The 15,075-nt window shown below is 48.4% G+C and overlaps 3 protein-coding genes across 3 annotated transcripts; 2 read left to right on the plus strand and 1 right to left on the minus strand.

Annotated features, from left to right (window-relative positions):
* Positions 1-256: 256 nt before the first annotated feature.
* On the minus strand, positions 257-4,469 carry LAESUDRAFT_762142 (uncharacterized protein; the record flags this gene model as incomplete). The annotated part of the gene is made up of 6 exons (XM_040913045.1): positions 257-508; positions 545-729; positions 820-1,648; positions 1,946-2,440; positions 2,494-2,762; positions 4,430-4,469. 6 exons carry the CDS (start codon positions 4,467-4,469, stop codon positions 257-259), a joined length of 2,070 nt encoding a protein of 689 aa, XP_040760893.1.
* Positions 4,470-5,314: 845 nt separating this feature from the next.
* LAESUDRAFT_762143 (uncharacterized protein) lies at positions 5,315-5,538 on the plus strand (the record flags this gene model as incomplete). Its single annotated transcript, XM_040913046.1, has 2 exons — positions 5,315-5,428; positions 5,491-5,538. 2 exons carry the CDS (start codon positions 5,315-5,317, stop codon positions 5,536-5,538), a joined length of 162 nt encoding a protein of 53 aa, XP_040760894.1.
* Positions 5,539-5,948: 410 nt separating this feature from the next.
* On the plus strand, positions 5,949-7,394 carry LAESUDRAFT_762144 (uncharacterized protein; the record flags this gene model as incomplete). Its single annotated transcript, XM_040913047.1, has 5 exons — positions 5,949-6,415; positions 6,467-6,507; positions 6,716-6,919; positions 6,970-7,026; positions 7,153-7,394. 5 exons carry the CDS (start codon positions 5,949-5,951, stop codon positions 7,392-7,394), a joined length of 1,011 nt encoding a protein of 336 aa, XP_040760895.1.
* Between the last annotated feature and the right edge of the window lie 7,681 nt (positions 7,395-15,075).

A 15,075-nucleotide genomic window follows, 5' to 3' on the forward strand; every position in this document is an offset into this window, starting at 1 on the left:
ACCCTGATCTCCTTCTCAAGTGAGATCGTAGCGAGATTCAACTGATCAACCAGCCGTCAGTTGATGTAGCAAGAATATGCTCCTGAATCAAGGAGCACCTCAGTCTGGGCTTCTCTTACTCCCTGTTTGAGGTGAACAGGTAAATCGATCGCGTGTTTTGACAAACCAGTAGATGCGATGTATGAAAAACTTGATACCGATACATGTGAGAGCGAGTAGGTACTATTACAGTGTCTATGGGAACTCTGGCCAGACCTCAGAGAACCCGCCGAAGAAAATCCTCATCATCTTCTACCTCCGTGATCCTAGCTGCTTCGACAGCTGGTTCCGGTTCTGCCTCCTTTTCCTTTCCCTTCGCGTCGTAGCTGGCGATGAAAGCATGGACTGCTTCATATCTCGCCTTGCTGTCGTCGGAGATGTCTGAGGCCGCGTTTGAAGAAATTGCCCTTGTTGCTTGGCCCCCCTTCGGCATTTCGAATTTGCCTTTGTACTTGGGGTCTGGGCATCGCTGTTTAAAAATGAAGGGGTGTTTCCCACATCATACACACAGCTTCTTCTCCAGCCATCCTTCTTGTTCCTTGGTGAGGGTGGATACTCGATCCACGACCATTGCATTGGGGTCTTTCGGGGCCCGTGGTGCTGATGATGATGATGTCGTAACCGTTCCACGTTGTCCTGCCTTGTCGGCTCTGAACTTGGACTCTAATTGAAGGCATAGGTCGAGATATTCTGGCCATGTGATGGGGTCAGAAATTCCTAGACTGTCTCGTGTGACCATTGCCTGGCATACGTCCTTGCTTCAGTGTTCAGCGATGTAACCGATGAGTGCAGTGTGCCCTAAGTTGGTCTTAGTGGCCCATTGGCGGAACTGTTCTGCAGAGGATACCATCGTGGGATACGTCTTGCCACAGATATCCTTCAGATGCTGCTGCACATCCTTGTCCGGGTCGAGGGTTCTGTAGTTCACTTTGAGAATGTTGACGAAGTCTTCCCATGTGCCAAGTGCCTGCTGTGCTGCTGCTCTGGTTGCATATTTGGACATGTATGTGAATGCGCCACCTTCCAAATGCAGCAGGGCCGTGGTGATCTTGTGCTCGTCATCATTGATCTCATTCCACCGCATCCATATACTGAGTTGTTGGAGCCAATCCTCCAGACTTCCTTTGCCCGAGTAGTGTGGAGGCTCAGCAATTTTGATGTGGGGTTTGTGTGATTGGACCGTGCCGGACGTTTGACCTTGCATCACAGTGATGCCGCTTGCTTTGAGCGAAGCTAGCTCATGTCGCAGCTTGACGTTAGCTGCCTTGATTTCCATCATTTCTTTGCCTGTATCGAGCATTGCCACCTGGGTTCCCGTGAGCTCGTCATTCAAAACCATCATATGCGCATCTTGCGCGAGGATCCTATCCTTGAGCTTCCCGATCTCCGTCTGGAGCATTCCCTCCTTGAGTCGGTGTTCGCTCTTGTTGTTTTGTATCAGTGACTCGAAGGCTTTCTTGTGCTCGTACATCTTGTTTCTGAGCACATTGTAGACCTTGGTGACTTCGGTACTGACCATGAGCTTCATTGTGACAATAACCCATTCGCGGATGTGGTCCGGGACTTCTCCGGGAGCGGACTGTCTGAGCGCATCTTCTAGATGCTCGAACTGGTGTCCATCGAATTCTCAGATGGGGGGAACATAGGCGGGTAAGAGTGATGGGGTTGGGGACGCTGGTCCTCCAACTTGCGATGCAAAATCCTGCGGTCCTAGTGCAGGTTCTGGTGAATTGCGCTGCGAGGTGCGTGGGGTGCTTCTGTCGTGTGCTGACTCGATGTTTGTATGCAGAATGTCATCCATTCTTTGCCTGAACGTGGATGCGTATGCACGATTGGCTCCTTCCATTGTGATATAGATGTACTTAAACTAATTGAAAATGAAGCCTAGGTACTGCTTGTCCTTGACTTTCCCAATCTCCCTGACGATCTCGTCTAACCTCTGCTGCTTCCCTATCTCCTTGAAGTTGATCCTGCCTATTTCTAGGCAGCACGTGTTGACGACCTGCTTGTCGACGAAGGTGTATTCATGAGTTTCCGTGTAGAGGTCTGCGCAGACTTTGTCTAACTCTGATGCGAGGAGTTGTACCTTCTTTCGTTTGTCCTGATCAATTTTCTCCCAGAATGCTCCTAATATCGGTTGTAGTCTGAAGCGGGTAGCAGAGACCTGCTTCTTGAGTGTTTCGATGTGGAGGGTGGGCCTGACTTTGGACGGAAGAGGGCGAATGGGTCGTGCGTGTGTGTTGACCTTAACGAAGTTGGGAAGGGGTCGCACTGGCTGTGGAGCAACAATGATGGGGGGAACGGCGTTGGAGGTGATAATCTCTGGGGGTGGTCTTGGCCTTCGACCGCCTGTAGTGAGATGTCCTTTTCTGGGCTTGTAGCATTCGAGCGGGGGGTATGACTGCGAGGTCGGTGGATGATGCCTTGGACTCTGATATGCGTAGTGTCAACTACCCTGGCCGCTGCACGCTGCCTGTCTGTAGAGGATGCGCCTAAGGATGCTAGAGTGAGAAGTCTTCCTCGCTCCTTGTTGGTCTCGAGGCATTTGTAGCCGGCGTAAGGATCTTCTGCCTTGGTGGCCTTGCACTTTGCTGCCTTGGGCTGCTCAGTGTCTTGCTGAGGCTCACGCCTGGTAGAAGTTGGGTTGGAATGTATGTCAAAAAAGCCGCGCACTACGGCTGAAACTGCTTGCACTGAAAATACGTGGCCACTTGTGTTAAACACTAAGCAGGGGCACAGAAAATGTCAGATTGTTTCTAATGTCATGGTAACACTGGACAAGAGATCAAAAAGACTAAAAGGGACAGTCACGTGGAACGTGCCGCCCTGATCCCCCTGATCCCAAAAGTATCCCCCTAAACCCTATGTGGTGCAAGAGCCTGTTGACTTACTGGTTGATATGGTGGACGCAGGAAAGGGTGAGAGATATATGAAGGAGCTGGTGAGCTCAGTGGGTGCTACAGGTAGTAGACGAGGAGAAACAATCTGAAGTTTCGTCCTCTACATGGCTGGTCTTATATACACGTACAGCGGGCTATCTTACCTAAGCTACCTATCTACGGGTATAAGCAAATGGCCGTACATGAAACAATAGGATGTCCGGAAGTAGAACAATAAGTGGAAAGATCGATGGTTGCTGCAGTAATGCATGTGCACATCGTGCCTATCTTGGTTTCCCTTTTGTTCTCTGGTGTGAACATCGTGCTTATCTAGGCTTCTGGCTAAACTAATAGGAAGCGGAAGGCTGATGTATAACAATAGTCCTTGTTCCCTTTGTTCCCAAATGGGTGCCTCTATTGTGTCCTGGAATAGACAGGTCCGACCGTATCATCCACGGGTCTGGACCATAACATGTGATGTGGGCTATCACCTGATCCTCTACGTGTCACGTCTGTGGCTGAGTGGTGTGAGATGTTGGTGAAGCACGTGATCTGTGGCATGAGTAAAGTCATGTGCGGACTTTGTGGCAAAAATCTGTGACATTGTGCAATAGTTGGACGCAGTTTCTGGTGTTTTCTGATCGCAGAATATCTCGGTGCATATCACCTTCCCTGTTCTGAGATCTGGACCATCCTCAGTCTGTCGAGCTTGCATACTTTAGGTAGCACGTCCTTGCTTTCAGTTCCCAGTCCTTTGCTGCTATGTCCCACACCGACGGTGTCTTCAGCCTTGCTGCTCGCACTCACAGTGTCTACCCCATTGACGGTGCTTGCATTTTGCTACTGCAGCACCTCAATAATCTCATGTTTGTGTCACCCGCTCTTGATGCTCATGCATTTTGCTACTGCAGCACCTCAATAATCTCGTGTTTGTATCACCCGCTCTTGATGCTCATGTGTTGGTCTGGCAGGACTGGGCCACATCGTTTTCTGCTTACAAGGTGAGTATTCCGTGTTGTGATCTACCTTCTAATGGTTAACGCTGCCGTCTTTCAGTTACACATGATCTGCAACTATCCAGACCATGCCAAGAGTCTGCTGCATGAGGTCAATTTGGTATATGACTGGCTCATGCTGAACGTGAGCCCTGACTTTAATTGGATCCCAGCAGTGGTTCCTTCCACCCTGAGAGGTTATTCTAAGACTGTCAGAACTGCTGACCTGATTCGTTCTTCTGCTGCGATGACTGAGATCATGTGAGAGATCATCGAGGCTGCAGACCGTGGCAATTTTGACAAGTTCCCTAAAGGTCGTGACCTTACTTGCGATCACTTTCTAATGGCATACACGGCAAACAACATTTTCGTGGATCGGCATGACTGTACATTCCTTGGGCAGACCATCCCAATTGGCTGCTGATGGATAGACTATGATCGCTGACATGTTCCTTCTTCTTCCACTGCATCTTTTGCCATAGCAGAGATTCTTCCAGGATGCAGTCAAGCACGAACCTGAAGTTGCGGCAGTGACTCCGAGAGTCGCGTTCGACATCCGTTGTGAGTACTGCATTGTCTGTGGTCACCACCAAGTCTTCTGAGTCAGATATGCTGCACGAGTACTACACTGCCATCCATGCTCTCCCAAAGCATGTACAGATTGTGTTCTTGAGCTTCAGAAAGCTGTGGCTGCATACCAAGGTACGTTCATTTGCTTTTCACCTCCTACGCGTTGCTTATGTTTCTGCCCCCAGTGCTCTAAGTGCTTGATGAACAGTGACTGCATGATTATGCCTTCCGAGCACAGTGAGCAGGCTTGTGTTCGCTGCAGAGTGTCACATCTCAAGTGCTTAATTTGTCCAATCTCCCTCCAGTATGCCTTCTTTCTCTTGATTGGAAATGCTGCCATCTTGACTTCGTTCCTTTTGCGATCGCAGACACCAAATCACTTGTTGATACCAAGCAGATTCTTAGTGAGGTTCACGGACTGGCCATTCCCAGTGCCCTGCTAGTCGAGATCTATATGCAGGAGTGCATGCGACTGGTTGTGGAGACGACTCACATTAGCGAGCATCTCCAGTTCTTGAAAACCTTTCTGGCTGTGAATGGGAAAGCCACGTAGTCTAGAACCACCTCTATTTGTCTTTCGTATATTCCACTTGCTCATGTACAATAGTCTGACTGCATTCATCTCTGGCGCTGTGCCATGAATCCATTGTTTTGGGTGGCTTCGATCGGGGTTGGCTCGCATTTCGGTCCTGCAATAGAAGTCTTGTCTAAGTCACTCTAACCGGCTTCCTGAGAAAGCCGACTGGCTCTACCATGTGGTAGAGGATGATACCGTGAGGTTTTAACGATGTGTTTGCATGCCCGGGCTTGGCCAGTTCAAACTTTTCTGCAATGGCACCTAACTTGCCTCTCCCTCTACCTCAATCTCTCAGCTCCTCAATGGGTGACCCTGCTACTCCATCATCCTCTCAATGTCCTGCAACTCCAGTCACTTCTCCACGCAAGGTACACCTGTCTTCCAAACCTTTTGGCTTCTCGCAGTGCTAACTTCTTTTCTTGACACCTAGGTGGCAGACCTGAAGGACACCATCATAGGCATCATTTACTCCGCTTAGGAGGCGTTGCACAAGGCAGAGCCTCTTGATTCAGCTGTGGATTTCGAATTCCTGATACGCCAGTTTCTTTCTGCCCTGGTAAGTGAACGCTCTGTTGTACTCACAGCTGGCTAACTTGCTTTCTCCTCTAGCATGATCTTCGCGCCTTCTCAGACTCGGTGTCACAAATGTGCTATACCCAGTTTTGCATTAAATGCCAAAAAAAAAAAACCCCCAGTTTTGCCAAAAAGCCCAGGTGCATCTTGACTCCTACATTGAATCATCGTGGCTATCATGGTGTGCAGGGTTGATCTCACCTGAGTGGGCTGCTGCCTTCTCAGTGAACAAGGTGCATGCACTGGACTGTGATCTCTTGTCCTCTACTGACACAATCCTTCGACTCTCTCTAGAAACTGAGCCTCCCTGTGGCGATGGAGGCTTCTGCGTGTACTCCTTCTGATACTGGGAAGGTCGCAGCCTCCGACTCTCCAACCGCTTTCACTGGCATCGACGATGCTCTCCTCTCAGTTGCTCTGACCTCTTTTTCTGCAGTGGCCATGCCTGTCACAGCTTCTGCTGCTCTTGGCGATCCTGTCCCTAAGTTTGAGTTTCAGGCTCGTGTGGCCAACCCAGTCACTATCGACCCTCCTTCCAGCTCCAATATTGCTGCCATGGAGGTTGATCCTCCATTCGCTACCATGTTCGATAAACCTCCTTCTGCGCAAGGCTCTGAGATCATTGAGCTCTCCAGCAACGATGAGGATAATAGTGACAGTGATGAGGTCGAGTTCATGGGTGGCACGATCTCCAACTTGTCTCCAGCACATCCTAATAAGGGCAAGGGTCACGGTTGCAAGTCCATCAAAGCTTCCAAAATGACTACGACCTCAGAGGACCAGTATGTGTGCATGCCTGTGCACACCTTTCATGATCGCTCCCTCCCCCCCAGAGTATCTCCTGGCTTGGCAGAAGCCATCTATCACTTGCTTGGTAAGTGCTTTCCTGGCTCACCCTTTTTCATCGCTAATCTCCCTTTTTCTAGTGTCGCTACTGCCTGCTCTCTAACAAGGTGTCTCGTACTTGCACGCTAAGTGAGTTCCATTTTAAATGCCACAAGTGTCACTGCAACCACAAGGCCTGCAAGTGGTGGACGCGTGATACTGACATTGACGATGCCGATGGATGGCTTTCACTAAAGAAGCTGTACCATCTGAGGGAATGGCCACTGCCCAAGATGCCAGATGCCAAGGTGATTGTGAAGGATCCAGTTACCAGGTTGATTATAACAAGCAGATGCGTGATGCAAACACTGCCAGTAGCGATTATGCTGCTGAGCTCGAGCTTCCTCTAGATACGCCGATCGACGAATATGAGACCACGATTGCCCTGACCCCATGCCTTCGTAGGCCCTCATCCTTTCATTTTATTCTGGGCTGACTGACTTCCCTCCAGGTCTGGTCCATACCTTACCTGACACGCCCAAGCCTGATGTCAAGTTCGACACTGAAGGTGCACCTGAGGTGGTTATCGTCAAGCAAGAGAAGGGCACCACTGGGCCTTCTTGACATAAGTTGGTGATCCCTCTGCCACCACGTGGTTTCTACATCGTTACTTCTTTGCTAATGGTTTCTTCAGGTCATTTCGACAGGCCTCCCAAGTGTCCTCGCTTTAACAGCTCTGACCCTGATGACATCATGACACAGCACACCCACGCCGGCACCATTGTCATTCTGTCGACCAAGGTCCTCAAGCTGCACTCGTCGAAAGGCAAATCTTGTGCAAAGGGCTCCTCCAAGGCTGCGACCGTGAAGTCAGAGCTGATTCGTGCTTCGACAGCCATCATTGAGCCTTCTGCAGCCAGTACGCAACTCAAGTAGATGATTGAGCTTTTGCAACAGCTCCTCGAGGAGAACCGTGCCTTGAGGGCTCACAAGTCGTGACTTCGTTGGTGCGCTGGGCTTTGGCTGGGGCGATGCAAAGCGGGCCATCTGCATATTTCTTCACATCTCTTTCATGATCTCTCCCTCCACATGTGCAGAGCCAATGTATTAGTTAGTTATCTTGAATAAACTGTGTGCTGAAAAGTCTTGCGCGATCTTGCCTGACCGAAATATTAAGAAATTTGCCACCGAATATGATAGTCTTGTTCGAATTCTTGAGTCTTTAGCTAAGTCCTTGCTTATATGTGATTAAATAATTAGTTCGGATCCCTATGCTTGCCTATTCCGACTCATTTATGTCGTACTGGTCTTGCGGTCCTTCGCCTTCATCTTCTGACTCGTTATCTTCCTGTTCTTCCTCTGGTTCCTCTTCTCCTTGGTCGTCTGACTGGTGCATCTCCTTCAATCTGGTTTCCAATGCGTCCAACATTCCTTCCATGATCATGATCCTCTTCCTTACTGTGAATGGTACCACCCTGAATGCTGCAATCAGCTGATCCAGTACTGCTCCATCCAACTCGCAGAGCACACATGCTCCTCCCCAATTGCAAAACAGCACAATATACAGCCCAATGTAGTGTGGTCTCATTTTCCAATTGAGTGCTTTCTCGATCTGTGTATGCCGAACCAAGACTACGTCTCCACGCTTGAAGTCAAAATCCTTGATCATATTCTTGTGGACTCACTCGAATCACCTAGCTGCTTCTCTTCTAGCTTCGTAGACTGCATTGTGGATTCTTGTGACCTGTTCGCGGTGCTTTTGCAATGCTTCAGCTTGACTCGCAATTAGGCCAGTTGTTGTCACCATTCTGACTGGGGCTGGAATCAGATACGTTGCTTTGACAATGTCAAGCGGTAGGACTGGATGGGTGCCTGTGACTGCAAAATAGGGCAAACAGCCCATGCGTCTTCTAACCGTTACTCTTTCTGACCAGAAAACTGAATGTGTGACTTGACTCCATTTGCGCTCCTTTTCGTCAGCAGCCTTGAATAGACCTTGCCGAATGTCGAAATGCGACTGCTCAACTATTCCATTCACATGTAAGTTGTAGCCACTTATCCAGATGTGCTTGATGTGGCATTTCTTCTCCAGATAGGCTGCTGCTTTTACAAATGGTGCACCGTTGTCAGTTACGATTTCTGATAAGGCCCCCCAGCGACAGAGTATATCTTCGAAAACCCAATCGCTGAGGGTCTTTGCAGTTTCAACTCAAAGCATATGGAACTCGAGATAGTGGGTGAGCGAACACCGACCCTGCACGATGTACTTAAATCTGTTTGAGGGTAGCATATGCATTGTGTCAATATATATCTTCACAAATATTGGAGCTGGAATCACAACCATCGCTGGTGTGAGGATCTGGCAGATCTGCCACTTCTGACATATTACACAAGTTTTTACGAACCAAGCGATGTTAGCCGCGATGTCCGGCCACCAAAAGCATTCACGAATCAACGACTGAGTCAGAAAAATGCCTCGGTGTCCTAGTTCATCATGTGCTCCAGCGAGAACTCGTAGTCAGTTTTTTGGTAATATGACTAGCTTGTGCGATCCTTGTCCATCTTTCCTTCAGAGATGTCCATCTCGCTTGAAGAAGTGGACTGCATACTTGAGCACCCGGTCGTATTCTTTGTCCAAGTAATTCTCCGGTTGCTGCAACATTTCTAGCCAGTCAGTAATTAGAGCAATGAGATGGTCATTCCATCTGGCTTGTGCAGATCATGGAATGTCCTTGTAGCTGACCACCTTCAGGTCCTGAGTATCTTGCCTGGTTTCTGATTCATCGTTATTTTGAGTTGAAAGCACAAAAACTGATTGCGTGGCTGGCTCTTCCCCTGTTCGGAAAAATTGACCATCCTTGGTCAACGGCTGATGATTCAAACTCTGCACCTGGGGAAGGACTTGGTGCATAAAGCCATTCATGCAATCCATCCAATCATCAAAGTTTGTATCCTCAATGGACTCTGGTGGCGGGTTGCCTGGCTGTCTCAGTTAGCATGATAATTCATCTGGACCGTGCATGACTCCTGGGATGTGAACTAGTCAGAAATGGTACATGAGGATTGTGATGATCCAACAGTTAACGCTTGCGCTCAGGGCAATATCTGGGTTCTGCAACATTCCCTTGATGTACTTAGCATCGACTTCAACTATTAGGTTGTGAACGCCAATCAGGTAGACCTTGAGGGCTCGCAAAGCATGATATAGACCGTAGAGCTCTAACTTTGGTTGCGAAAACCTCTTCTCGTGATCGTTGAGCGTGATGAATCTGAAATGACTGAAAAATCGCTTTTTCGATCCATCAGTCACACCTTGGCACAACTGATATCCAACTGTGATCAGAGATGTGTTCACTGCAAAAATAACTGGTGCTGACGAGTCGTAATCAATCACTCTCAAAGTCAGTGACTCCAATAATGCCTGCTTTAGGTCTTCCATTGCTTTGAGCTGCACCTCGTCAAATTCAAATGGAACTCCTTTCTGAGTAAGCTGCACCAGTGAGTGTGCTCGCTTTGCGAAGTCCCTGATAAAGATTCTCACCAATCCAATCGTGCCTAGAAAAGCTCGAACTTCCAATAGGTCCTTGCATAGGCCCCAATTCCTGACTGTCCAGACTCGCAATTTGTCTGATAAATGTCCCATCGGGGTACATCTGTGTCCAACGACTGTAGTTTCCTTGACACATAGTGTTAACTTCATTCTCAAGAAGGTACCGCCAGCATACTCCATTCGCTGCACAATCTGATTAAGATTCTGGAAATGTTCCTAAATGAATTGTTAGATGCCATCATTGCCTGCGATCATCTCAAAGCTTCTATTGGACTTAACATATCTAGTCGCTGGACCTTTGACTGAGACATCGTCGATGTACGGAATCGTAAATGCTGAAATTTCTGATTGCAAAATGTATGTGACATTGTTGTGGAAGATCAGCACTGAGTTGGTCCACTCCATTGAAAGGGCGACAAGTCGCAAAGCTCCAAATGGTGTCTGGAATGTGGTGAGGTTGTGCGAGGTTTCTGCTATGTATGAGCCGCTCATCATATCCAATATACAGGTCAAGCATGGCTCCACAGGCACGACTGCTGAACTGCTCTGCTAGGTGCTCTGGAGTCAGCGTAACTCCCAAGTGCTGGATTGTAATGGCATTGAGTGGCTCAAGACTGTGAATGAGCTGCAAAGACTTTCTGTCCTATCTTTACGATGCAGAATTATCGCGATTGGTATGAGGAGTTTGAGGGCTCGTAGACTCCAGCATCCAGCTTCTTCTTGATAATTGCGCAAACTTCCTTGTAAATGCCCGGTGGAATCAGAATGTTCCGCTAAATCCAAGGCTGATGGAGAATGACTGGGAAATCGATCGATGGGAAATACTGCGACTTGAATCGTCCTCGCTCAGAATCGCTCCAAGCGAACACCTGATTGTGCAGACACATGAACATGTGCATGAGAGCTTGCTCTTCTAGCCATAAGAATCCTGGCTGGTGCACCACATCCAAGGCCTCCATGCATTCCTTTGTATAGTGACCAGTTGGAAAGAATGGACCCGGCCACTCTGGAAGCTTAGGTAGGTGTCGCAAAGGATCTCCAACTATTCGTCGAATGATTCAGAATTGCTCAGGTACTGATGTGATTATGGGTCAAGTTTTGAGTGCGACTGGCTTGTAATTTTCCTTGGTCGCAGCGTAGCCTGCTTTCGAACTTGATTCTTGATCGCAATTGTGACCCATAACTGTCTGTAGTAGTCGTGAAGTTGAGGTTCAGGAAGTTGATCAGAAATCTGAAGTGACTGTGTATAATGATGACACTGTGTCAAGGACCTGTCCTAAGGCTTGCAAATAGCTCGACTGGATGGAAACAGGATCGGAAGATATGACTGGGGAATAGGCTGATATAATAGGGGTATTCATGCTGCTTACATCAAATGATTAATGCCATCCCGCTGCTTTCGGTACTCATATCTTCTGCTAGTGAAACCCCAGATCCTTCAATCACAAATGCTGTGCCCTGACTCGTGGTGGTCCTCTTGGTATAGTAGGTATCATTGTGACTCTTCCTGTGTTGGGACATACGATTGTAACTGTCTGGTTCTCATCGAAGAAGTTGCGCACCATGCTCTTGGTGAGCATGTCAAATGGTCGTCCTAAAAGAATATCGTATGTGGCTGTGTGAATGACATGGATCTGCAAGTAAAGGACGATATCTCCAATTTGAAATGGTACATTGTGAACGAGTCCGAGTGACTGGTCGATTTCCCCATTCGCAGACTGCATGTTGAGCTTTATTGTTGGATCATAAATGAGTCTCAATGAATGGCAGACATCTTCCGACATTGTGACAATCTGACATCCTGGATCTAGAATCACCTGTACTCGCTCTTTGTTGTCAATAAGCACAACTATTGATCGCAATGCATGTGAGTCTTTTGTGACTGTCAATGGTTCTGGCTCCTCTCCATTGTGTACGTGCTTCAGATAGACATTGTATGAATCAGGAATGACTGAACCTGTCACCACTAAAGGCTCCCCTCAATAGGTGAACTCTTCCTCCTGTCCGATCATAGAACTGTTGTCTTCCACATTTTCGAAGATCGTCGCCATTCCAGTTATACTTGGAGGTACTACTCGCTTCGGTGTGCAAGCTTCATGATACTTGTTGCGCACATCTGGCAATATCGACAGCAACTCCTCCATGGACAATGTCACTGTGGATGACTTCATTGATCGCTCGAAAACTGTAGTCACAAGCTCCAGTTGATAGACTGGTGGCACATTGCGATAGGCTGCATCTCATGCTCCAGGCTTTGATGCCTGTCCAAAATTGTGCATGTTCAGTGGAATGTATAATGCGTCTCAAGCCGATCAGAAAGAATGCTCTGGCACTGGATCCGCAACTACTGGGACTGACGTACTTGGGACACTCTCAGTGGCCTTCTCTGGCCTCGCCTGAGGCTTCTGCTGTTCAGGTGCCTTCTCAGACTGTGCTGGCTTTGCAGCCAATCCTGCCTGTCACCTCGGTGATATATGAACTCCATCAAAGACTGGTCGTGATCACTTTAGATTGAATAGCTCTTGCTCCAAAGCTTTGATCCTGTCCTCTGCTCCTAATGAGAATGAGCTGGCTTTGTCTTCTGAGACTTGAAATAAATTTGCCACTGAGACTGATGCCATGACTGGGGTCTGATTGCGTCTGTACCACTCATAAATCTGATCACGAATAGTGATGCCTGGAATTGTGCGAGAAACGAAGGTGCTGTTTGGTAGGACAACTTTTCCAGCTGCATTGTGTATGCATTTGCCACTCTTAATGTCCTGCTCGACATGCTTGCATGTTCTGATCATGCCTCCAGCTTCTCCGCAATAGTGGCAAAATCTGCTCAGATTTCCATTTGCGACTAGTGGTCTACTCGCAGTCGCAGTCTGACTCCCATTTTGCTTCACAACTCCTCCAGTCACAGCTGCTGTGAGTGTTTGAATAAACTTGACCAAACTTTCAATAAGCAGGGAGATATCCTCGCTCTTGATCACTCATGTACTGCTAGTTGAAGTAGTCGCATTCGACTTTCCTGTGGTCGGCCCTGTGCTAGTGCCGTGCAACACGAACTTTGCTGCTTTGTAGATGTCATTTACTGAGTAGAGATCATCTGGGTAATGGTCTGGCTGCTTCAACTGTAGGCACTGTGAAATCCAATTCCACAGCTCAGGCAGAAATCCTCGAATGAATGCGCAAATGCACGATTGAGCTCTGACTCTGAAATGTGAGTCTTGCCAATGAGAAATGAGGTGATGGCTAGGAACTCTCGATGGTAGTTTCCGAGTTCTGTGATGGTCTGAATTCCCAGTCAGGCTTGCTCCCCAACTAAGAGATCCATGTCTCGAACCTCCCACTTGTGCTCTGTATCCGCACCTGGATACAGCTCCTGGATGGCTTGTCGCAAATCGATATAGGTCTTCGTTCGATTGGTATATTCTGGAAGTGACTCAACGAGGTCAGCAATATCTATATTGAGATAGCATTTTACCCATAGCTTCTTTTCTGTTTCATTCATTACTTGGCAATGCGTGAATAGGATTTCTAGGTCATCAAAGAAGCGAAAAAGAGTTCTTGGCTGATCAGGATCAAATGTGGGTGCCAATCGATCACCACGAAATGGCATCTGATTGGTGATTATGGTGACTGTGGCTGTGGTGGTTGGTAGATTAAGTGGTTGAGAGGGGTTCTCGACTGGATTCGACACTTGTTCAGCTGCAAAGGCTGCTTTTAGCTCATCTAGAAGGGTCCCACGCAAAGTGCTGTGAACCGCGTGAACCGCCAGGCACAGTTCACAGCCCAAATAAGGCAGGTGCCTGTGCGCGTGCAGGTGCCAGTGCCCGAAAGACTTTGTGTGCCTAACCGTGGATTCACAGTTTCGGCGCGCGCCTCGCGCATTTCACAGCAAACTCATGCACCAATCACGCTTTTGGGGCCCTGGTTCACACTGCGGTTCACACTTTTTGATGGGGGCACCAAATACTTTGCACGCCTGCACCAGACTTTGCACGCCTATTGCGCTTTTTACGCGCACGTGACTCGCAGCTCGGCTCCCCCCTGGCCACAGCTTGCGTCCACCCTCCCCCCCCTTCAGAGCTTGTGTCCTCGCACCTGGTCACACATGGTCATCGACGTGCACTGCCACCTGAGAGATCGACACCACCTCTGCGCTCCTCGATGCCACTCTGAATGTCCCCGCCCTCCCCCACCGGCGCCCGAAAAACTTTAGTTGCGATGAAGTCTCAGAGATGTTTTTCAACTGAGCTTCTACTGTCGAAGCCTCGGACGAGTGGTGCGATAGTGGGGTAAGCGAACTAAGTGGATTGGGGGTTCTAGAAGCTGATGATGTCGATCGTGAAGCTGAGGGATGTGTTTCGAATGACGGAGATGGTCAAAAATTGGCTAAGTGTAGTCAGCCTTCTTCTGCTCGCTCGAATCTGGCCCTCTCAAACTCATGAAGTCACCTAAGCCTCTGATTGAATGACAAGAAGACTTCTTCATCTGATGTTTCACCTATGGTGACAATTCCGATCTTGCTTCAAGGGGGTACCAAACTACCTCTTCAGTTTCTGATCGTAAGGCTGACGACTCGGTAATGTGAAGATTTAAATCCTCTCCACCCCTTGTGGTGGGCTCCAAAAATGATATGCTCAACCGCGTCCTGGCTGTGAGCAGCACTCCTAACCAAACCCCTAACTTGTCACAGATTTTCACGTTTTCACCTCTGCACGTGATCAAGACATCATTTGACATCAGCGCTAGGCTGTTCAGAAAGGAACGAACCGGTACGCGAAGTACTAACAGTCCTAGGCGCCCCGAAGGTCCAGGTCTGGTCACGTGACATACCACGTGATATCAACACATGTGACAAGTAGCGCTGGTATTAGGTAAGCCTAACTTATACAGTAATATCATCCCACCTAGAAGCCACGGTCGGACTCCGGAAGAATCCAACGATGGGGATACACGACACCGGAGATATGTCCTTAAGGGGATAATAATTCACATACACGAGGTAGATAGCTACCACGCCACCGGAGATGAAGCCATTACAGGCAATACCATTCCCATGGTCTTACTAAGTAG

This window comes from Laetiporus sulphureus (assembly GCF_001632365.1).
Source record: "Laetiporus sulphureus 93-53 unplaced genomic scaffold LAESUscaffold_42, whole genome shotgun sequence".
NCBI lineage: Eukaryota > Fungi > Basidiomycota > Agaricomycetes > Polyporales > Laetiporaceae > Laetiporus > Laetiporus sulphureus.